Below are 22999 nucleotides of genomic sequence, written 5' to 3' on the forward strand. Positions count from 1 at the left end.
ACCTCAGACCTTGAGATGGAAGCCACACTTGTGATCTGTGCTGCTTGCTTCCTGGGCTAAACCTAAAGAAAATAGTTCTACCAAGTAAACTTGTCTACATTAAATTCTCCTTGTGGTTAATTACAGTAGAAGGTAGTTTACATTCAGTTTTTTGTAATTAATAATAGGTATTATTATAATTATTTGTTCAAAATGCTTTTTCCTCTTCATTTCCTTGTGAGTGCCCTCAGCTCAAGGGCACTTATGCTCTCTTTGTCCTCGTGTCCTCTCTTCCGTGCAGCATCCTCTAAAGACTTGTTTACACACAGGAGTAAGTCAGTGAGCTGAAGCCTGCTGTGTGCTATGTCTGGACATTGTTGTATATCCTGGGAGTGGCAGGCCTTATATGAAGTTTTCTATCACTGAGGACAGCACTGCAGGTCTATCTGTCACCATTGGGACACAGGAGAGTCGGGAGCAAGCAAGGCCAACGCAGCCTCACTTTCTAAAAAGTGGCAACTTTCCAGAGTTTGAGAGGAGTGTTCTCCAGAGCCTGCTGTCCCTGGTCACCCGCTGTGGAGGAGAGTGTAGAGAGGCTGTGCATTTGAGCATTGTAGATGCCATGCTTGCCTTGGAGGTGCCAGAACTGGACTCCACTCCTGGTTCTGTTACCTTGGGGTGTGTTGTGCAGTATCTTGAGTCTTCCTCTTGCTTTTTACTTCTGCCATGAAACTTGATAAATGTAAACTAAGCCTGAAAAAAAAAAGCATTATTTTAAATACACAAAGGGCAAAATTTCACACACTAGGCAAATGAGCATACATTATTGCTTCCCAGCACAGTACATATTTATATATTAAAATTAAATGGTGTGGAAATGTCACGGTGAAACCCCATGATTCTATAGTCTATATACATTGATTGTGATGTTAATCTTGTCTGCTTGAGTGGGTTGAAATGCCTAGGGGGTTAGTGAGGCACATCTCTAGGAGTATCGGTGGGGAGGGTTAGCCCAGCACATCTCTAGGGGTATCTGTGGGGGGTTAACACAGTACCTCTTAGGGGTATCTGGGGGGGTTAACACAGTACATCTTAGGGGTATCTGGGGGGGGGTAGCCCACTACATCTCTATGGGTATCTGTGGGGGGGGGGTTAGATCATCACGTGTCTGTACTGAGTGGATTGAGCCATGATGGACTCAGATGTTAATACAGTGTCAGGAGGGGTTAGAACTGTGGAAGGTGGGACCCAGTGGGAGGAAATAGTCTTTGGGTGGGGTGTCCTGGGGACTCTGGCTTGTCCTGGTCCTTCCTGTGACTGCCCTGCCTGCTATGCTGTGAACTGGTCCAGAATACCTTCCCCTTGATGATGGGATGAGACCACGAGCTGGAATTCTCATTTTCCTCCTTTAGGTTATTCTTTTAGTGTCATTTTCCACAGCTACAGACTAACATACTGCTAGGAAGAGATAAGGATTGGGTAGACTGAGCAAAAGTAACATCGGTTAATAAAAATTACAAATTACAAGCAGTTTCAGGTCATCTGCTGTCTCATATAAAATATCTCTACTATGTAACGATTGACATACATGTGTAGGTGTGTGCTTCTAATAATTTATAACAGAGACCATCCCTTGTATATGTGCATAAAAATTCTGGAATGATACAGACAAACTACTAAACATGTTAATCTCTAGAAGTTAGTGGTTACAATTTCGAGTGTTGAAAACTTAGTTTTTGTTTTCTCTGCTTCTTACTTTTTAATTTTTTCTATGTGTAGAAACTAGAATTATAAGAAACTAGTTTAAGGGGTAGGGCAGGAGCTCAACGATCAGAGTGCTTAGCTAGCATGCATAAGGCTCTGAGCCTGATCCCTAGGGAGGGAGACGGGAGGAAGGAGAGAGGAGGGGGAAGCAGGAGAGACCGAGGGAGGAGGGAGTGAGAGCTCTGAGGTGGGTTTTTTTAGAAAGAAGGAAATAGCAGAGACCTCTCAGGTAGAAGAGCTGGGATGTGAGTCCTTCTAGCTACAGTGTATTAATGAGACGTGGTTGAGGGATGTCATTAGCTGAATGACTTGCCAAGGTTTCCAGTGATGAAGAGAGCAATGTAGTGGGGGGAAGGGCAAGAATAAGCAAATAGGGCCACCTTGGTGTTTTAGATAGATGAAAGCTTATTTTAGTTAATTAAACCTGTGGAATGACTGTTAGTCCTGTTTTTGTGTGTGCCCAACTTGTGCAACAGTCTGGAATAGCAATCTAAGAGAATCAAGTTCTTCTGTACTGGTTTGGGTTTGGCCAGTGTATTATAGACGTTCAGTGGGCTTTTGCTATCCCAAATCACAAGTAATCATAGGACTTTGGAACTTAGCATGACAATACATGCTTGTATTCCATGCAGTAGGAAGCTGAGGCAGGAGGATTGTGGGTTCAAGACCATGGGCTCTATAGCAAGACTGTCTTTTTCTCTGTCTCTGTCTGTGTCTCTGTCTCCATCTCTTTCCTGCCCCCTCCCCACTCCCAAAAAAGAACGGAATTTTTGGCAGAGAAGTCTTATTTACCATGAAAAAAAGACTCTCTTCTGTTTAATTTCATGTTTTCCATTCCAAACGGCGCTTTAATAAATGTGGCTATTTTTACACTAAATAAGTTTGTCTTAGTAGCTCAGTGTGTTTAAGTATATGAACTGTCTACATGACATACTACCTAATAGGTATTTAGGTGTAATGTATTAATCATTTCTTCTCCTTATTGCTCTGAACTTAGGTACAGATTCTTTCCTTGCGCCCCGGACCTAGTAGAAACACGCACATTTGCCTTTCTTTTTTCTTTAACCATGCAACTTTAAAATACACTCCATTTAAAAGAACACAGTGCCTGCCCACAAGTTCAGCGTCATGCTTAGTACCACGGAGACAAATTAGTGTCTCATTAGAATACAGCTCCCCTCAAGGGAATGCTTTCCAGGCTTATCTTTTTTTTTTTCTTATGCTGAGAAAATTCTCTTAAGACTAGTGAATATTCTTATTTTATTGAAAGTAAATTTTGTTTCATACAGTATCTTATCTTCCCCCAACTCCTCCCAAATCATCCCCACCTCCCCACACATCCAACTCCACAACTTCTTTCTCTCTGTCTTTAGAAAACAAATAGGCAAATAAAAACAAACAATAATAATGATAATTACAACAAATATAAAACAACAGAAGCAAAGAGACACAACAAAAAAGAAAACCCATAAAAACACAAAATCGGAAACCATAATATACAAGCAAAAAAAAGACAGTAAGATTAAAAAAAAAAAAAAACAATGTGAAACAAACAAACAAAAATTTCCAAATATACCATTGAGTTAGTTTTGTGTTGGTCATCTTCCACTGGGTACGAAGCCTTCCATGAAGTGTGATTTATATATCCAAAGGGCCTCCATTGGAGAAAACGAATTTTTCCTTTGTAAGTGGTTGTCAGTTGGACATAGCTTCTGGGTTAGGGATGGGAGCTCATGTCCACTTCCCATTTCAGTGGTGGAAGGCCAACTCACTTAGACTTGTGCAAACCTTGTGCATGCTGCCAGAGTCTCTGTGAGTTCATTTGTGCATCAGTCCTGTTGTGTCTGGAAGACACGGTTGCCTTGGTGTCCGTTTCCTCTGGCCCTTGCAATTGTTCCACCTCCTCGTCTGCATAGTTCTCAGGGCCCCGAGGTGTGGTCTCCCACTCTCTGCACATTGTCCAGTTGTGGCGGCCGTATTGATTTCCAGTGACTACAGAAGGAAGCTTCTCTGGTGACGGCGGAGTGAAACATTGATTTGGGGTATAGCAGAATGTCAGTAGGAGTCATTTCATTGCTATGATCCTTCAGCAGAAGAAGAGTATTTGTTTTTCTCCTGGGGCCACGGCCTATCTGGTCTTGGGTTCTAGGCCCCCTAACAAATGTTGGGAATGGGTTGCATCTCAAGGACTGGACCTTAAATCCAAAGAGACACATTTGTGCCTCACAACAATTGGTATCACAATTGCACAAGTATATCGTGCAGACTTGTCACCATTGTAGATCACAGAGTTTGTCGGTGGGTTTCTGTTTACTTTTCTCCCCTAGTAGCATACAGAGTGCCTTCCAGTACCCTGAAACACTAGTCAGGAGGGGTGGAGGCTCTAGTTGGGCACCAGCTCAACTTCTCTGTTTTCATTGAGATATTTAAGTGAAATATGTCTCCAGATAACAACAGTTTGTGGAGAGCAACTAATGGTCTTGGTAATAGCCAAGTTGTTTGGGGGTTTCCATGGACCCCTTTGGCCAACAACTCAATTAGATGTAATCCATTCCTGGAACTGGAGGTTTCACTTGATGGCAAATGATGTCTGGTTGGAGCTTTGTCTCCTCCATTATTTGGTGACTCCATTTAGACTTATTTCACATTTGAAGCTTTTACTATAGTAGGCTTTCATATGACCCCTCGAATAGCCATTAGTATTAGTTGTCCCTGTCTGTATTCCCTCTCTAACTCCCCGCCTGTCCCCCTCTATTTAATCCTGTTCCAGTTTCCCCGTTCCTTTGTAACTCTATATTCTATTTCTCTTTCCTTGAGAGACCTCACCTGAATCTCTTACTCTATTCCTACCCTCTGTGATTGTATAGATCATAGTGCGCCTATTGAAGTTAGTGGGTATTCTTATTTGTTCCAGTGCTAATATAATTTACAACTTAATCAAACTGTTCTCATGAGAGTCTACATGTTTAGCTAGTGATTCTGTGATTTGTGTTTAACAGATTAGTTTTCTTTTATCCAGAGGCTTTGGTCTATAGTGTATGACTATATGTGTGTGTAGAGCATGCATATGTGTGTAGAGTATGTGTCTGTGTGTATAGAACATGCATGTGTGTGTTTGTAGATCATGTATGTGAAGTTAATTATACATCAGACATGTTTTAAAACAGAAAGAATGATGCCACTAGGAAGACTGGTGTTAGAGTTGTCAATGTATCCATTTAACTTTGTAATGTTGTATTTTTTTTGTTTGTTTTTATTTTCTTTCTCTGGTCTCTAGCCTGGGAAGTGATGACACACACTTTGAGGTGAGCATGGCCAATGATGGATGTGAAGTGCATCGTTTTGATCCTAGTGTCAAATCAGCCCATGTTCTAGAGAGCCAGCACCTTTGGCATCACCGCTTGTCCATTGATTGGAGGGATCCACATCCAGCTGTGGCTGCTCAAAAGTCACATAGCAACACCAGAAAACTGGGAAGCATTTTGAATGAATTTGGGCATCACAAGGTGAGACTTCTTCTCATTTGAATTCACAATTAAATAAAGTGAATAAACCCATCAAATTAAGAAAATGAGAACTGAAGCTAGTAATGTTGGAAAGCTGAAGACTTGGTTTTTCAGTTTTTCTGGTCACTGTACATTGTTTACAGAGATGACCTGTAGACATGATGTTTGGTAATGCTAGAACTGTTTACACTGAATTGGGGAGTTTAGTTGCTCCTAAAGAATGCTAAGAATAGCCAAAATGATACAAGAAACTAAGAAGTTACTTCTGACAGAGGCTTCAGCATACTTAGGAGTTTATCTAAAGTTTCCAGAAAACTAAACTGCTTATTTCAACCTTGGATATACAAATGCAATCCTTCCCATGTTTATGTTTGGTAAGACACTGATTTTGCATAATATTTCTCAAGTTACTTGCTATTTTGAGACCTTTGGGTCTCAAAGTACAAAAAATACATGTATTGCTGAGTAAAATCTACTTTGTAAAACTCAGTGGACATCAGTACATTGCAATTTATATAATTATGTCAAAACATGTAAAATATGTGCAAATACTCCATTGTGGAGGAACAGCATAAAGGAACTCAATCTTTTAAGTGTTCCTTGAACCCAAGTTTCAGCATCATATATCCCAGCTAATGTATATTCTGAGCAGATTCTAAAAAGGTGATTTTGTATACAGTTGCCTTTTTTGGTCTTCATCTCTCCTTGAGCAAGTTTGGCCTGTCCTAGCCTGTGTTTCCCAGCCTGCGGTGCTACGTAATTTAAAACATATCAGAATAGGAGTCCATCTGTGAGACAAGGTGTGGGGAACTTTAAGTTTGAATTGGCTTCTTGGTTTTTAATAAAAGGACTTTTCCTCCCTGTCTTAGTTAGGGTTTCAATTGCTGTGATAAAACATGATGACTATAAACAAGTTGGGGAGGAAAGGGTTTATATCCTCTTACAGCTTGTAATTCATCATTCAGGGAAATCAGGGTAGGAACTCAAGGCAGGAGCCTGGAGGCAAGAACTGATGTAGACAGAGTCCATAGAGGAATGCTTCTCACTGGCTTGCTCCCTGGGACTTGCTCAGCCTGGTTTGTTGTAGAACTCAGGACCACCAGGCCAGCAGTGATACTGCCCAGTGTGCTGGGCCCTCCCACGAGTTTACCTATAGGCCATTGTGATGGGGACATTTTCTTAGCTGTGTTTTCCTCTTCCTAAATGACCTGTGTCAAGCTGACCCAAAACTAGCTAGTGCACTCCCTTTAATCAGACAGTCAAAGCTTTTTCAAGAACAACCTTAAAGAATTTATTGCTCTTCTAACATAGGACTGGCTATTTGTATTTTGTTTCTGCCACCAAGAGAACCAACATCTGACATCTAGGAATCTTAATGCTTCCTACCTACAATATTTTGGGCAAAATCTCTGAATAGAACTGTTTTTCATGTGCTACTAAGTTTTTAATAAGTGTGAGAAGTGGGGGCATTTTTCAGAATTCTATTCCAGTTTATTCTATTTGTCACTCTAACTTTTGCAAACCTGCTTTGCTTTACTGATGAAAATTACAAACCAGTTCCCTAATACGTCAAGTCTAGGTTATCTGTAGAATGAAAACTTATGTTCAGTAAAGAGTCATGTTGCTGCTCTCTCTGAGTTACTTCCTGGTCCTGTCCACCCTCACTCTTTGAGACAAGACTGAATAGGCAAAACAGGTTAAAGTCAATGCCCCTTTGCATTTTTCAATACATTTTTTAGCAAAGGACTTCCTTCCTATAAGGGAGGATAAAATGAGGCTTTGAAAAAAGTGATGTGTGTACATAATTTATCCAAGCACATTTCCTCTATAGTATAATTTAGGACAATGAGACCCAGGGCTGAATTGCATGTGTTCAGCTCCCTGGGAGCTGCAGTGGGCCAACCTTTATTCTGGGGGTAATGTGGAGCATTTTGCCCCTAGATAGCAGAAGCATTTGCAAGGATACTTAAAGAGCAGAGATGATTGCAAGGGTTGCTTTTGTTCTTAAAGTGACTTATTTTTCTTTAAAAACATTAATAACAATGAAAGTGATCTGCCTCAGAATTGCCAGGCATGTACTTGATGTTTAAAAGAAAATTCATTGTCAAAGAATGGAAGCGCTGTTAATCTCCTTCATAGAGATGCTTTGCATGAGTACTTCCAAACAGAAACAAGAAATACTAAGCCACCAGTGAGTGATTGCGGTCCCTTAGAAACACACTGCTAGGGCTACGCAGTGCCAGATAAAAGGAAATCTCATTTGTGGCCTGTGGAGAGCGCGGTCTGTTTTCATTTCTCTCTGTGTATGCAGACATTGATAAATAGGACATGCCTTTGGCAAGGGAGGTGGATAGAGACAAACACTCGGAAGGATTGGTATTTCCATCTCTTTGTCCGTTGATTCTGAAAGTGGAACTAGAAGCCAAACAAGGCTTTGAAGATTTTAAAATATCTCATATGGTTTTGTGATAATTTACATGTTTGGCTGTGTTGTTGTTGTTGTTTTTGTTGTTTTTCTTTTCTTCTCTGCATCCAAACCTAGTTTCTAGTCAAGCACGGAATGTGAGAGCCAAACGCCGGCAGTATTTGGAGACAGTGACAGAAAGATGCGTATGGCTCTTGTGCTGCTGTAAAAACTCTTTGCTAATTTTAACTTCAAACTATAAATCAAAAAAAAAAAAAAAAGCCTTTACAGAGCATCATGCAGAAGCAGCTGCATCAGCAAAGCCTCCTGGACCAGGAGCCCTGCCTGCCGGGGAGTAATAGCACCTGGATCCAGCCTCACTGGGGATGATTAACTGTCTAGCTCATGCTGCAATGGTGCTGCTGTTAACTAAAGTCTATGAATTTTTCAAGAACGGATGGAGATTAAACCCGAGGATTCTGCTCTTATTAATTTTATTGTGTGGTTTCTCTCTCCCCAAGCTCTTTATCGCATAGTCAGCATTTCCTAAATGATACAGGCTTGGTAATGATAAATTATGATCATTATTGTTACCAGCCAGCCAAGGGTTCTGCCATGTTTGGGTGGAAAATGTGGTTGTTAAACTGCAGCTCCCTTAATTCCAGCAGCTCTGAGCTTAGGAGATTGGGAGCCTCTGCTCTTTGCATTCAGCTCTGCTACTCTGAAGCATCCAGAGGTACTATTGAACTCTCTGGTCTTGCGTTGCAGTGGCTAGGGCTTGTAGTACTTCCAGCTCTTAGCTTTCCACAGTCTTTCCCTTGTGTCTTTGAAACCATTGCCTTCTATGGTCCCCACAGTCTCAGTTCTCCACAGAGACACTTCTACAGTCCGTCGTAGCCTCAGTCTGCTCCAGTCTCTGTTCAGGGCCAGTCTCAGGAGCTCTTCTGCTGCCTTATAGCTACTACTGGGGGTGCCTAAGGCCAGTAGCCCAGAGAGTGGCCACTTTTCATGCCACAAGCTCAGCCCACTCTCTCCATGATAAAGACCACAAGGTAGGCAGTGTGACCCCTCAGAAGAGGACCTGTGAATGCCTAGTGTTGCAATGTAGTAGGATAGTACAGGAGGGAGATCTGACCGGAAGAGTGAGAGGTGGCAGCTGACACAGCCAGTCACCCATGCACACGGCCCTCTGTTTACAACTACACACATAGTCACACAGTCTGTGAGATTATACTGGGCCTGTCACAGATGCAATCAGTGCCCAACTTGACTGAGGGTTTTGGGTGACTTCTGGAATGGCTTCGACAGATCATCTGATGCTGTCACAGCTGAAACAACATTTTCAAGAGTTGATTCAGAGTGTCTGGAGTGGCTCTTAATAAATGAAGTATGTTTCAAAGCAAAAGCCTCGGTTGGGGTTGTGGCCATGAAAGCTACTGTTGGTTTAAATTATTGGAAGGAGACCCCCTACAGCCACCCAAGCAACCATGAGATGGCGAAAACAGAGCTACCATGACAACAGCTGGAGGAATCACACAGTAATAGCTAGTTGACTGACAGCTCCCATGATTGTTATGACAATGGGGCTGAAGTTATAGTTGCTGCCATCCCAAGTGGGATGGTACCAATGTCATTCCCAGCCCACTGGATCCGAGAACCATGGAGACAACAGAATTGGGCACCATCCAGACTCAGTCCTTTATGGTCCTGGAGTCATGCCCTGAATGGCCTCCTTAGCAACCACTGTAGCAACAGAAAAGGATTATCTGATGGCTGTCAGTCAAGCAGAGGATCAGCACACCCCTGACGTCAGTCATTTGAAAGGAACACAAGCAAACAAATCACGACAAAGATCTAGCATGAAATTTCATTCTTTGGTGCACTTTATCTAAACATCATAGCCCCTAACTGATGCCCCAGGGTGGGATGGGCTCTCCTGATCTGCATCTGCCTTATTATGACCTTCAGTCTTGACCCTGCTGCTGGTGGCATGAAAAGACGGCTTCCTAGGTGCTTACCTCCAAAAAAACCTTAATCAAGACTTGAATGGAAAGCTAGCTTGTTAGCATTTGGCACTGGAAAAGTCACCTGACCGCTCTGGCACTCAGTTTGATTATCTGTAAAAATGACAGCATTAATAAAGTGTGGCTTATTTGGAGAATTAGATTTGAGAACAGTACGGGAAGTCTCCAGCCAAAAGCCTGGCATGGGTTCATCACTTAATCTCTTTCAGCGAATTTAAAAAATTTGACCCACATGTCAAAATATTTCAGAAAATGCCGATTTTCCTTTCTTTGTTTTCAGGGAGAATATAACATAGATTCATCATAGTTGCTAAACACAACTAATTTCAGGCAAGCATTGTTGTTCGTGAAAGCTTTGTGTGAAACTAAAGGGCACTTGGTCCTTCAGATATGGTTGAAAGAGAATTATTGCTGTTTGCTGCCTTGGGGCACTGAACAGCTTTGCTGGTGACTATGTGGAAAGTAAATACTGTGCTTCAGAGTGAATAAATAGCCACTGAGAATTAATTGGAATCTGTTTCACATGAGCAGATGTCCACCTCCGGGCTGGACTGTCTGGTCAGAGGGCTCTGAGGTGCTCTGCTTCCTCCCTGTCAGCTCAGGTCTCTGTCCCCACTTCCTCCTGCCACTATTCCTCTGGTTCAGTGTCCTCTTGGACTCTAAGAGAATGTAATTTCTGCCTTCCCAAGCTGAGAGCTTGATATACATTCCAGAGCATCCATTTTCTTCTATGGTGTATGCCGTTTGAGAGCATGTGGGCTCTGAATCAAACAGTGGTCCTCTTCTCCCTCTCCTTTGTACTCGGCACTCAGCTTCCGAGGGCTGTGAAGACTGTGTAGATGGTCATTGGTGTAAATAGACTTTAGATCTGGTCATTTTTGGTGTTTTTTTATTTGCAAGATTCCCATAATAAAGTTTATTAAAATATTTTAGAAGATTTTTTAAACGAGCACAGAAACATTTGAGGGGCTAGAATAGGTATTTGTCTAGTACTTACCAAGTATGTATGAGGCTCCAGATTTGACTCATGGGGGGGAAAAGCCACAAAAACTAAAAACAAACATAATACAGAAAACAGCTGGTGAGAGTTCACAGGAAAGAAAAGGTGCAGAGGACTCATGAAAAACTGTGCATGCTTGCTCATATTAAGAGAAATGCAAAGTAAACTGCACCTGTGTGTGTTTCATCATCACCAGCTCTAGAGCAGCAGGAACATGAACTGGCTGAGCCTTCCTGCAGGTGAGGTTGGCAAGAGTGAACCTGCAGTGCTCCTGTGAGTCTCCAAACTCAGGTTCCCATGAGTGTGAAGTCACAGGCATGGCCAAGGTCAGCTGTCTGCAGCATTGGGTATGGGTAATCTCGCCGTGTGGGAGTAGCTAAATGAAATGTCGTATATCTTTTCATGAGCTCCTTAAGTGCCCCGGTGACAAAGGATAGGGCAAATCTTTATGTACTGCCACAGGACCACCCCCCCCAAAACACACACACAAAGTAAAGGAAGTCACAAAGTAAAGAAACTACCGGTTTTGGAAAAGAGCAAATTTAGATGGGTTACACTAGTCAATTCTAAGATTTAAATTGTTGCCACCAAAACAGTATTGAATTGATTTACAGATAGGTGAATAAAATATAATTGGGATCCCAAGAGACCTTTCAGATAAACACACACACACACACACACACACACACACACACACACACACACACACACGTACGCACGTGTATGTGTATGTATGAAATTTGGTAAAGTTTTAACATAATTCGACAGTGAAAAAGATAGTGTTTACAGAAAATCTGATCAGAACCATTGGATGTCTGTATGGAAAAACATTTATACAGTGTATTTTGATCATACCCTCTCCCTTCCTCTAGTGGTCTTATCTTTCACTCTCCCAACTCTTAATTTTTATCTTCTTTTTCTGATCTCAAGGCTGACCACTTAGTATTGGATAACTAATTAGGGATCTATTGAAAGGCCCGCTGCCTCTCTGTCTCCCCCCGCCTATGCTGATGCTGGGTGTTCTCTCTGGAGCAGCCGGGATGGGCTGGAGAGTGCAGCTCGGGGCGATAATTGTCCGGGAGCTGCTAGCTGCCGCAGAGCTGCCCTGCTTCACCTTCATCCTGCCCCCGCCGGCCTCCACTTCCCCCGGCTGCCGTTTTCCCTCCCAAGCCGGTTCACCCAGGCGGGGCTGCCCTGGCACCGCGCCGGGGCTGGGGCCGAGCAGGGAAAGGGCACCCCTCGCCCCCACGCCCCCCCCCGTTGAGAAACACTCCGTCCCAAGGTCTCCGCCCCCAAGGTCAGCCACCTGGGCGCGGAGGGAGGAATCAAGTCTGTTGTACCAGACACCAGACCTTGAGAATATGCTGATCTGGAATGGCTCTGTGCCTCATTTGAACCATCAAATAGAATCCCTGCTCCTAGCTTGCGCCTTTTTCCCTATATAAGGACCCCTTTCCCTTGGCTCGGGGCGCTTAGCCACACAAAGGCTAAGTCGCCCCGGGTACCCGCGTCTCCAATAAAGCCTCTTGTTTTTTTGCATCCAGTTCGTGGCCTCGCTGATTCCTGGGTGTGTGGGTCTCCCTCTACGAAAGTGCCTCTTCGGGGTCTTTCATTTGGGGGCTCGTCCGGGATCGAGACCCGCCCAGGGACCACCGACCCACGTCTGGGAGGTAAGTGTTGTGCGGATCCGCTGTTTTGTCTTGTCTGGTCTGAGTCCGTCTTGTGAATTGCGCTTGCGTTTGTAGTATACAGCTGTGTACATTTGTAGGCGGATCCGAGGAGGGACTGACGGGTTCGAACTCCCGACCGCGGCTCCAGGAGACGTCCTGGTAGCGTTTGAAGCCCTCTGTGTGAGGGATTTGTATTTTGAACTTGGGAAGCCCTCAGTGTGAGGGATTTGTACTTTGAACTTAGATCTATGACTGGACATCTTCCCAGTCTCTTTGGAGAAGGCCCTCGGCTTGAGGGATTTGCAATCTTTACTGGGGACGAAGAAGGAGGGCCCCCTTCTTCGACCCCACCCCCTCAATTCTTTCGACTCTCTGTCAAAACCGCGCTGCGAAAACCTGTTCTGTGTTCTATGTTGTTTGGCCTTTGTTTTATAATTGATGTGCATAAACGCAAATGAATTACTCTTTGTTCCTCAGCTCGAGCGTATAAACTTATCTGGCCTGATCCGGACATCTAAACGGCCTTAAAGTTATTAAGAACTGTAAAAAGGACTTTGATAAAATTTTGATGTTAACTGAGAAATGAAAAAAAAATGTAGGAGACTTAAATAATAAAGAGGGAAAGAAAAAAAAAAGGAAACTTGTCTAAGAATGTCTAAGAGAGTCAGAGAAATGAACTAAAAGGTTATAGAAAATTAAAGCAAGCAAGTCATAGCAGAGAAGATTGTTACAGAAAGTTATGGAGGGTCAAAGCAAGTTGTAAAAGGTCAGAGGAAAGTTGTTAAGAGTCAGAAAAAAGGTTATTATAAGTCAGAGAAAAATGTAAACTGTGCTATGGTTTCTCATGTCTAAAATTTTAACCATATTAAGCTAATTCTGTTTTATATATACTTGTTTTAAAATGTTCATATGACTTGACTGGTCGCCATTTTGCTAAAATTAAAAAAGGAATACTTAAACCGCCATCTTGACTAAAGATGACCGCATGGAAATTAGAGGTACCATCTTAGAAACAAGTTTTTCAATTGAGATTTACAATGTTAATGCTTCTATATATTACAGAAAGACCTTAAGGGAATTTAAATTTCTTTTTAAAACCAGTTTTTTTTATGTTTGTTTTTATTAATGTTTGTACTTAAAGAGCTTCAATTTAAAATTATTTTTGAGCAAAGCCTGACAATGTAAAGTTTTTGTTTTATGAAAGATGCTGATCTATTATAAGGTATTACAGTTTATATTTTAGAAATAAATTTAGGATGTTGATAACACACACCTTTAAGCTCAGGATGTTGGTAGCACACGCCTTAAGTTTAGAACATTGGGGATACACGCCTTTAATCCCACCACTCGGGAGTAAGAGGCAGATGGATCTTTATGAGTTCAAGGCCTGTCTGGTCCGGCAGATCGAATTCCAGGACAGGCTCCAAAGTCACAGAAAAACCCTGCCTAAGAAAGAAGTTAAGCTACTGTTTAAGGAATATAAGGTAGCTCTATGCAGTTTTAAGTTCAGCTGTGCTGTTTCAAACATCTTACTAAGTTAAAACCAGTTACAGTCAGACTAAAAATTATTTACAGAAATAAGACCTTACCTAGCCACCTGTATACTTAATGTGTGCTTAAGGCAAGTAATTAAAACAGACAAACAGACCTCTAATGCTTCAGAGATCTTCAGAATATGGCATTTAAATTGTTATCTTTAAAGTTTATAATGTCAGACAGACTGCCAGATCCTGACAATGACCCGAAGATTACAGGCACCTCAGTTCCTGCACCTGGACCAATGAGCAGATGCTCAGATATGAAACCTGCCGCCTGCCAGAACCTGGCCGAGACTGTGGACAAAGCTGCTGGACGCTGGAAAATTGATTGTACCCCTTTGCCTAGACAAAACAAGGTCAGTCTTTTCCATGTCCCTCTTCCACAGAGAGAAAATAAAACCTCTCACAGATAGGCCTGGCGAAGATTGTTGTTCTTTGAGACAGCTGCCTCCAACGGTAATGGAGAAACTTGGGTTTGGCTAACTGTATATGGACCTACTTCTAACTGGCTTCTGTCACTTTTTAGTAGATTCGGATAAAATATACCCTTCTCAGATCTCTGAAATATTACTGGTTGTCAGCTTGACAGCATCAGACAGTTAGATCCACTATAGACTAGTCAGTATGTTAGCTGATAAAATAATGACTATCTACTGTTCAGGCACAAGCTCAAGGTTTTTAAGTTTATTTTGGTTGTCATCTAAGTACAAACTTAAAGGGCTTTTCATCAGGCCAAAGGCACCCCTGTCCAATCCATACCTAGCTCTCTGGACAGAAGAAAAATGTACATGCTTATAGCCCAAATCTGTAGTTTTTGCTAGGACTCAAAGTTATAAATGTGTTCTTGCTGTTTGAACAGATATCCAGATATCTGCTTTTTCTGCACTGTGGGCTTCTATAAATAAGTTTTAACCTCTGTTCCTAGTTTAAATATGTCTTAAACAGGTTTCTGCTTCTGACAGACATCTGAGTACCAGTTGCTGACTTCAGACTGTTCTAAGTAGACTGCGAACCCTAGACTTGCTATGGATGTGAACTAGTCTGCTGATATGGACACCCCCTATCTCTGCAACAGTGTCTGCTAACCAGAAGCCCCTGATGGATTCCCCGTTGCCTAAATTCCTTTTTGTTTTTGACTAGCATTTCAACCTTCTGGGGTCCTTAACTTCGTCCCAAAGTCAGCAGGAAGCAGTTTGGAAAAGAATTTCGCCGTCCATTCTCCCTGGTTGAAATGCTAAGTCAAAGGGAACTTCCTTGCGAGGGGATGCCAGTACCTATCACTCCCTGATGGGGACACTAGAGACTGGGTCCTCCTACTCCCCCTAGCATACCCCTAGGCCATATGGGCTCACACCTTTTAAAAAAAAAACTTATAAAGACCAGAGGGACCATCCTACCATTCCCCATTCCTACCAGATCGGGGACACTGTCTGGGTCCGGCGTCACCAGACCTCAGCGCCTACCAGTTGTGAAACTGCCATGCAGCACAAGCTCACATTGTCTGAGGTCTCAGGAAAGGGGCTATGCATAGGCAGTACTGGTTTGACCCCCTGCGTCTCTACTACCGTTCTCAATGCCACTATTGACTTTTGTATATTGACAGAACTTTGGCCCAGGGTCACATATCACCAACCTGAATATATTTATAGGGTACTAGAGAAGTCAACCCGACATAAGAGGGAGCCAATATCCTTTACCGTGGCCCTATTATTAGGAGGGATAACAGTGGGGGGCATAGCAGCCGGCATAGGGACCGGAACCATTGCCTTACAGGGAATTAATCATTTTAAGCTTCTACAACAAGCCATGCACACGGATATCCAGGTCCTAGAAGAGTCAGTCAGTGCACTCGAAAAATCCTTAACATCACTCTCTGAGGTGGTCCTGCAGAACAGACGAGGGTTAGATTTATCATTTTTACAGACCATACAGGAATAGTTAGAGACAGCATGGCCAAGCTTAGAGAAAGACCTAACCAGAGACCTTTGAATGAAAGATTTCATTCAGTCACAAGAGAAATGGGGGAATGAAAGGCCCGCTGCCTCTCTGTCTCCCCCCGCCTATGCTGATGCTGGGTGTTCTCTCTGGAGCAGCCGGGATGGGCTGGAGAGTGCAGCGCGGGGCGATAATTGTCCGGGAGCTGCTAGCTGCCGCAGAGCTGCCCTGCTTCACCTTCATCCTGCCCCCGCCGGCCTCCACTTCCCCCGGCTGCCGTTTTCCCTCCCAAGCCGGTTCACCCAGGCGGGGCTGCCCTGGCACCGCGCCCCGGGGCTGGGGCCGAGCAGGGAAAGGGCACCCCTCGCCCCCACGCCCCCCCCCGTTGAGAAACACTCCGTCCCAAGGTCTCCGCCCCCAAGGTCAGCCACCTGGGCGCGGAGGGAGGAATCAAGTCTGTTGTACCAGACACCAGACCTTGAGAATATGCTGATCTGGAATGGCTCTGTGCCTCATTTGAACCATCAAATAGAATCCCTGCTCCTAGCTTGCGCCTTTTTCCCTATATAAGGACCCCTTTCCCTTGGCTCGGCGCGCTTGGCCTCAGAAAAGCTAAGTCGCCCCGGGTACCCGCGTCTCCAATAAAACCTCTTGTTTTTTACATCCAGTTCGTGGCCTCGCTGATTCCTGGGTGTGAGTCTCCCTCTACGAAAGTGCCTCTTCGGGGTCTTTCACTATAACTAATTAGGGATCTCGTCCCTAGGGAAGGCCATTTCTCCCATTCTTTTTAAAAACTAATTTATGTATTTAATGTACATTTTTGTGTTTTTCTTGTATGTATGTCTGTGTGAAGATGTCAGATCCCTTAACACTGGAGCTATAGGCAGTTATGAGCTGCTATGTGGGTGCTGGGAATTGAACCCAGGTCCTCTGGAAGAGCAGCCAGTGCTCTTAACTGCTGAACCATCTCTCCAGCTGCCACCTCTAATTTTTAATTATTGTTGACCTCCTGAATCCCACTAGTGCTGCCCATATGCACACTGGTGTGGGGCCATCCATAGAGACATGGGCAGCAGTCATGCCCCCAACGGAGAGTGATTTCCCTTTCTTCAGCAACCATCCACTATCAATAGATTGTCTACCAAGAATAGAGCTTGGGGGGCCCTCCCTCCCTTGTGTTAGAATTTTGACTGGCTTGACATTATGCAGCTAGCTACAGTTGCCGTGAGTCAACGTATATGAGGTTATGTCATGCCCAGAAGTCAGAATTTCACAGCTCTCCTCCTTGTCATCCAGCTCTTACTTTTTTTTTTCTGGCTGCACTTCCATGATGTTCCCTGAGCCCTGGATGCAGGGAGGTTAATAGATTTGATCCATCCACAGCTAAGCACTCATAGTTACGTACACTTAATACTCTTACCAGTTATGCGTTTGCATTAGCCATCACCTGCTGTGAAAGGAGATTTCTCTAGCCAAAGTTGATCATGATAAAATATCCTACCCATCCAATGATGATGTTAAGAATGTAAAACCTAGCCCGGTAGTGGTGGCACACGTCTTTAATCCCAACATTCGGGAGGCAGAGGCAGGTGAATCACATGGGCGCAGAGGCAGGCAGATCTCTGTGAGTTTGAGGCCAGCCTGGTCTACAAAGTGAATTCCAGGACAGCCAGGACTGTCTCACAGAGAAACCCTGTCTCAAAAATTAAAAAAAGAGAACATAAAACCTGAGATAAAATATTCCACACAATATATTAGATTTAAAAACTTTCATCCAGAATGTACCAAGAATTTTTACACTGAAAGTTGAGGTAGGGTGGGGGTGGGCAGCAGCTCAGTTCAGAACTGGGCAAAAGATCTGAACAAACACTTTCCCACAGAAGATACACAGAGGCAAACCCCATGAGAAGATTCTCAACACCATTAGGCACCATGGAATTGAGAGCGTCAAAACAGATGTTGCTTTAACATTTACCAACTACAAAACCTCCACAAAAGTTACAAAATGAAAAGATTGACAAGAAGCAGTCAGGAGGGTAGTCAATAACTGGAACCCTCCGGCATTCTTGGTGGAAATGTGACCAATTTGAAAGAGTTCGGCAAATTTGTGTTAAATTTGTGCTATAGTATAGATCAGGAATGTTACCCAGAGGACCAGGTATTATGGCTTGGTCTACGGACTGTGGCACTATTAGAAGACTTTGCAACTAGTGGGAGGTCTTTAGGGTGTTGGGTGTGTGCCCATGGAGGCATCCCAGACCCTTCTTCCTCTTCATGCTCTGGCCATGAAGTCAACAGCTTCACCTGCCGTGATCTGCTACCTACAGACCCCAAACAGACCAGTCAACCCTGCACAAAAACCTCCAAAATAAACCTTTCTTCTTTATTTTTTAAATATTTATATATTTTTTTAAAATTCCATTTTACTTTCCAACCAATTTTGTATGTTGTACCTATCTAAAGAATGCCAATTTCATTTAAATTTTCTAATTTTGTGGAATACAGGTTTTTGAAGTATTCTCAGAATTTCCTCAGTGTCTGTGGTTATGTCCCCCCTTTCATTTCTGATGTTGTTAATTTGGATATTCTGTCTCTGCCTTTAGGTTAGTTTGGATAAAGGTTTGTCTATCTTGTTGATTTTCTCAATGAACCAAGTCTTTGTTTCATTGATTCTTTATATTTTGCTCTTTGTTTCTATTTTGCTGATTTCAGTCCTCAATTTGATTATTTCCTGGCATCTATTCCTCCTGGGTGAGTTTGCTTCTTTTTGTTCTAGAACTTTCAGGTGTTCTGTCAATTTGCTAGTCTGGGATTTCTCCAGTTTCTTTATGTAGGCATTTAGTGCTATGAACTTTCCTCTTAGTACTGATTTCATAGTGACCCATAAGTTTCGGAATGCTGTACATTCATTTTCATTGAATTCTAGAAAGCATTCAATTTCTTTATTTCTTCCTTGACTCAGGGATGATTCAGTCTCCATGAGTTTGTAGGCTTTCTGGAATTAGCTTTGTTGGTGAATTCTAACTTTAAGCCATGGTGATACAATAAGATTCAGAGGGTTATTCCATTTTTTTTTTTTTTGTATCTGTTGAAGTTTGCTTTGTTATGTGATGAATTTTAGAGAAGGTTCCATGAGGTGCTGAGAAGAAGGTATATTCTTTTGTGTTTGGGTGGAATGTTCTATAGATGTCTGTTAAGTCCATTTGAATCATAATGTGTTTCTTTATTTCTCTGTTAAGTTTCTATCTGGGAGACCTGTCCCATGGTGAGAATGGAGTGTTGAAGTCTTCCACTATTAGCGTGTGGAGCTTGATGGGTGATTTAAGCTTTACTAATGTTTCTTTTACAAATGTGGGTGCTCTTGTATTTGGGGATAGATGTATAGAACTGAGACTTCATCTTAATGGATTTTTCCTGCTATGAATATGAAATGGTCTTCTTGATCTCTTGATTACTGTTAGTTTGAAGTCTATTAGGATAACTATACCAGCTAGTTTCTTAGGTCCATTTGATTAGAAAAACTTTTCCCAACCCTTTACTCTGCGGTAACATCTGTCTTTGAAGATGAGATGTGTTTCATGTATGTAGTAGAAGGATGGATTCTGTTTTTGTATCCAATCTGTTAGCCTGTGTCTTTTTATAGGTGAAATGAGTATATAGATATTATCAGTGATTGCTATTTCCTATTATTTTTGTTTTTGTTGTTGGTGTTGGTATTGTGTGTGCATATCCATTCTTTGGGATTTGCTGGTGTGGGATTATCTATTGTCCGTGTTTTTGTGGGTATAGCTAACTTCCTTTGGTTGGAGTTTTCCTTCTAGTACTTTCTGTATTACTGGATTTGTGGATAGGTATTGTTTGAATCTGGTTTTGTCTTGGAATATTTTGGTATCTCTTTCCGTGGTGATTGAAAGCTTTGCTGGGTATAATAGTCTGGGCTGGCATCCATGGTCTCTTAGTGTCTGTATAACTCCTGTCTAGGAGCTTCTGCTTTCATTGTTTCCATTGAGAAATTGGGTGTAATCCTGATAGGTCTGCCTTTATATGTTACTTGGCCTTTTTCCTTTGCAGTACTTAATATTCTTTCTTCATTATGTATGTTTAATGGCTTGATTATTATGTGGTGAGGGAACTTATTTTGTGTGCAGTCTATTTGGTGTTAAGTAAGCTTCTTGTACTTTCATAGGCATGTCCTTCTTTAGATTGGGACAGTTTTCTCCTATGATTTTTTTGAATATATTTTCGGTGCCTTTGAGCTGAACTTTTTCTTCTATCCCTATTATTTTTAGGTTTGGTCTTTTCATGGTGTCCAAGATTTCCTAGATATTTGTGTTAAAAGTATGTTGGATTTAATTTTTTCTTTGACTAATGAATCTATTTCCTCTATCGAATCTTCAACACCTGAGAGTCTTTCTTCCATTTCTTGTATTCTGTTATTTATGCTTGCATCTGTAGTTCCTGATCATTTACCCCGATTTTCCAGTTCCAGAATTCCCTCAGTTTGTGTTTTCTTTATTGCCTCTATTTCAGTTTTTAAGTCTTGAACGCTTTCCTTCACCTTTTTGATTGCCTTTTCTTGGTTTTCTTTAAGGGATTTGTTGATTTCTTCCAATTTTGTGTGTGTCTTTTCCTCCAATTCTTTAAGGGAATTTTTTAATTTCCTCTTTAAGGGGCTCAATCAATAAATTTCATAAATTTATTTTTAAGGTTGTTTTCTTCTGCTTTATCTGCATTGGCATATTCAGGTCTTGCTGTGTAGAAGCACTGGTGATTATTGCTGTTTATGTTGTTCAGTGTTTTCTTGCATCGTTGTCTACCCATCTCTTCCTCCAATCGGTACAGTTGGAGCCTGTGCTTCAGGGGGTCCCTCTTCCTCCAATTGGTGTAGTTGGTGTAGTTGGTAGATGTGGCTCCATCGATCGCTCCTCCCAGAGCAGGCAGGGCAGAGCCTCAGGTGCTCCCGAGGCTCAGGTTGTCATTCCTCTAGGTGCAGGCAGGTCTGTGGCTACAGTGGGTGCTGATGCAATGGGTATCTCACAGAGAGCATGGCACTGAATGCTGGCTGGGACACACATGCTCTTTCCCAGAGGGATTTCTTCTTCCTTCCTTTCTTTCTTTGTTTCCTTCTTTCTTTTGCTGTTGGCCACAGGTTTTTTAATTTTTTTATTAATTTAGTTTTTACATTCCAATCCCAGTTCCCCCTCCCTCCTCTCCTCCTACTTCCCCCTTTCCCATCCCATCTGCTCCTTGGAGAAGGTAAGGCCTCCCCAGAGGGATTTTTTTCCCCCATTTTTGATTTGAATTAGAAACAAGATTGGTTTACATGTCAATCCCAGTTATCTCTCCCTCCCCTTCTCCCCTGCCCCTACCCACTAATACCCTATCTCATAGCGTTTCTGCTCCCCAGGGAGGGTGAGGCCTTCCAAAGGGGGGTGTCATCAGAGTCTATCATATCCTTTGGAATAGGGCCTAGGCCTACCCCCCCCCATGTATCTTGGCTCAGGGAGTATCCCTCTATGTGGTATAGGCTCCCAAAGTCCATTCCTATGCTAGGGATAAGTACTGATCCACTACAAGGGGCCCCATAGAGTTCCAAGATTTCCTCACTGACACCCACATTCATGAGGTCTGGATCAGTCCCATGCTGGTTTCCCAGCTATCAGTCTGGGAACCAAGAGCTCTTCCTTGTTCAGGTCAGCTGTTTCTGTGGGTTTCACCAGCCTGGTATGGACCCTTTGCTCATCGGTCCTCCTTCTCTGCAACTGGATTACGGTTCAGTTCAGTGTTTAGCTGTGGGTGTCTGCTTCTACTTCCACCAGCTGCTGGATGAAGGCTATAGGATGGCATATAAATTAGTCATCAATCTCACTATCAGGGGAGGGCATTAAAGTAGACTCTCCTCTGTTTCTTAGATGGTTAGTTGGTGTCATCCTTGTACATCTCCAGACATTTCCCTAGTGCCTGATTTCTCTCTAAATCTATAATCTCTCCCTCTATTATGGTATCTCTTATCTTGCTCTCCTCTATTCTTCCTCCTACTCAACTTTCCTGCTCCTTCATGTTCTCCTCACCCCTTCTCTTTTCCCTTTTCATTCTCTTAGCTCCCTTGCCTCTCCCCACATGCTCCCAATTTGCTCAGGAGATTGACATGTAAACCAATCTCTGGCAGTGTGGATTGTCGGCTGGTAATCCTTTACTCTATGTCTAAAATCCACATATGAGTGAGTACATGCCATGTTTGTCTTTTTTGTGACTGGGTTACCTCTCTCAGAATGGTTTCTTCTAATTTCATCCATTTGCCTTCGAATTTCAAGATTCCATTGTTTTTGTTTTTGTTTTTGTTTTCTGCTGAGTAGTTCCCAGACTCCATTGTGTAAATGTACCATATTTTTTCTATCCATTCTTCAGTTGAGGGACATCTAGGTTGCTTCCAGGTTCTGGCTATTACAAATAATGCTGCAATGAACATTGTTGAACAGATGTCCTTGTTGTATGAATGTGCTTCTTTTGAGTATATGCCTAAGAGTGGAATTGATGGATCTTGTGATAGACTGATTCCCATTTTCCCGAGGAATTGCCATACTGATTTCCAAAGTGGTTGTACAAGTTGGAACTCCCATCAGCAGGGGAGGAGTGTTCCCCTTTCTCCACATCCTCTCCAGCATAAACTGTCATTGGTGTTTTTGATTTTAGCCATTTTGAAAGGAGTAAGATGGTATCTCAGAGTTGTTTTGATTTGGAAAAACAAAAGATCCAGGATAGCAAAAAAACAAAACAGAACAAAACAAAAACCTGTACAGTAAAGGAACTTCTGGAGGCATCACCATGCCTGACTTCAAGCTCTTTTGTTTTTCCATATAAAGTTGAGAATTGTTCTTTCAAGGTCTGTGAAGAATTGTGCTGGGATTTTTATGGGGATAGCATTGAATCTGTAGATTGCTTTTTGGCAAGATTGCCATTTTTACTATGTTGACCCTACCTATCCAAGAACATGGGAGATCCTTCCAATTTCTGGTATCTTCTTTAATTTCTTTCTTTAAAGACTCAAAATTCTTACTGTACAGGACTTTCACTTTTTTGGTTAGTGTTACTCCAAAGTATTTTATGTTGTTTGTGGTAATTGTAAAGGGTGATGCTTCTCTGATTTCGTTCTCCATGAATTTATCATCTGTATATAGC

At 42.5% G+C, this 22999-nt stretch overlaps 1 protein-coding gene across 1 annotated transcript in view; it reads left to right on the forward strand.

Annotated features, from left to right (window-relative positions):
• Positions 1 to 22999, forward strand: part of Mettl24 (methyltransferase like 24) — a 126159-nt gene that overhangs the window by 49160 nt on the left and 54000 nt on the right. Inside the window, exon 4 of the mRNA XM_027402190.2 lies at positions 5021 to 5249. Coding sequence (XP_027257991.1) covers positions 5021 to 5249 — 229 coding nt within the window. The remainder of the gene's footprint in view (positions 1 to 5020; positions 5250 to 22999) is intronic.

This window comes from Cricetulus griseus, chromosome 2 (assembly GCF_003668045.3).
Source record: "Cricetulus griseus strain 17A/GY chromosome 2, alternate assembly CriGri-PICRH-1.0, whole genome shotgun sequence".
Taxonomy (NCBI): domain Eukaryota; kingdom Metazoa; phylum Chordata; class Mammalia; order Rodentia; family Cricetidae; genus Cricetulus; species Cricetulus griseus.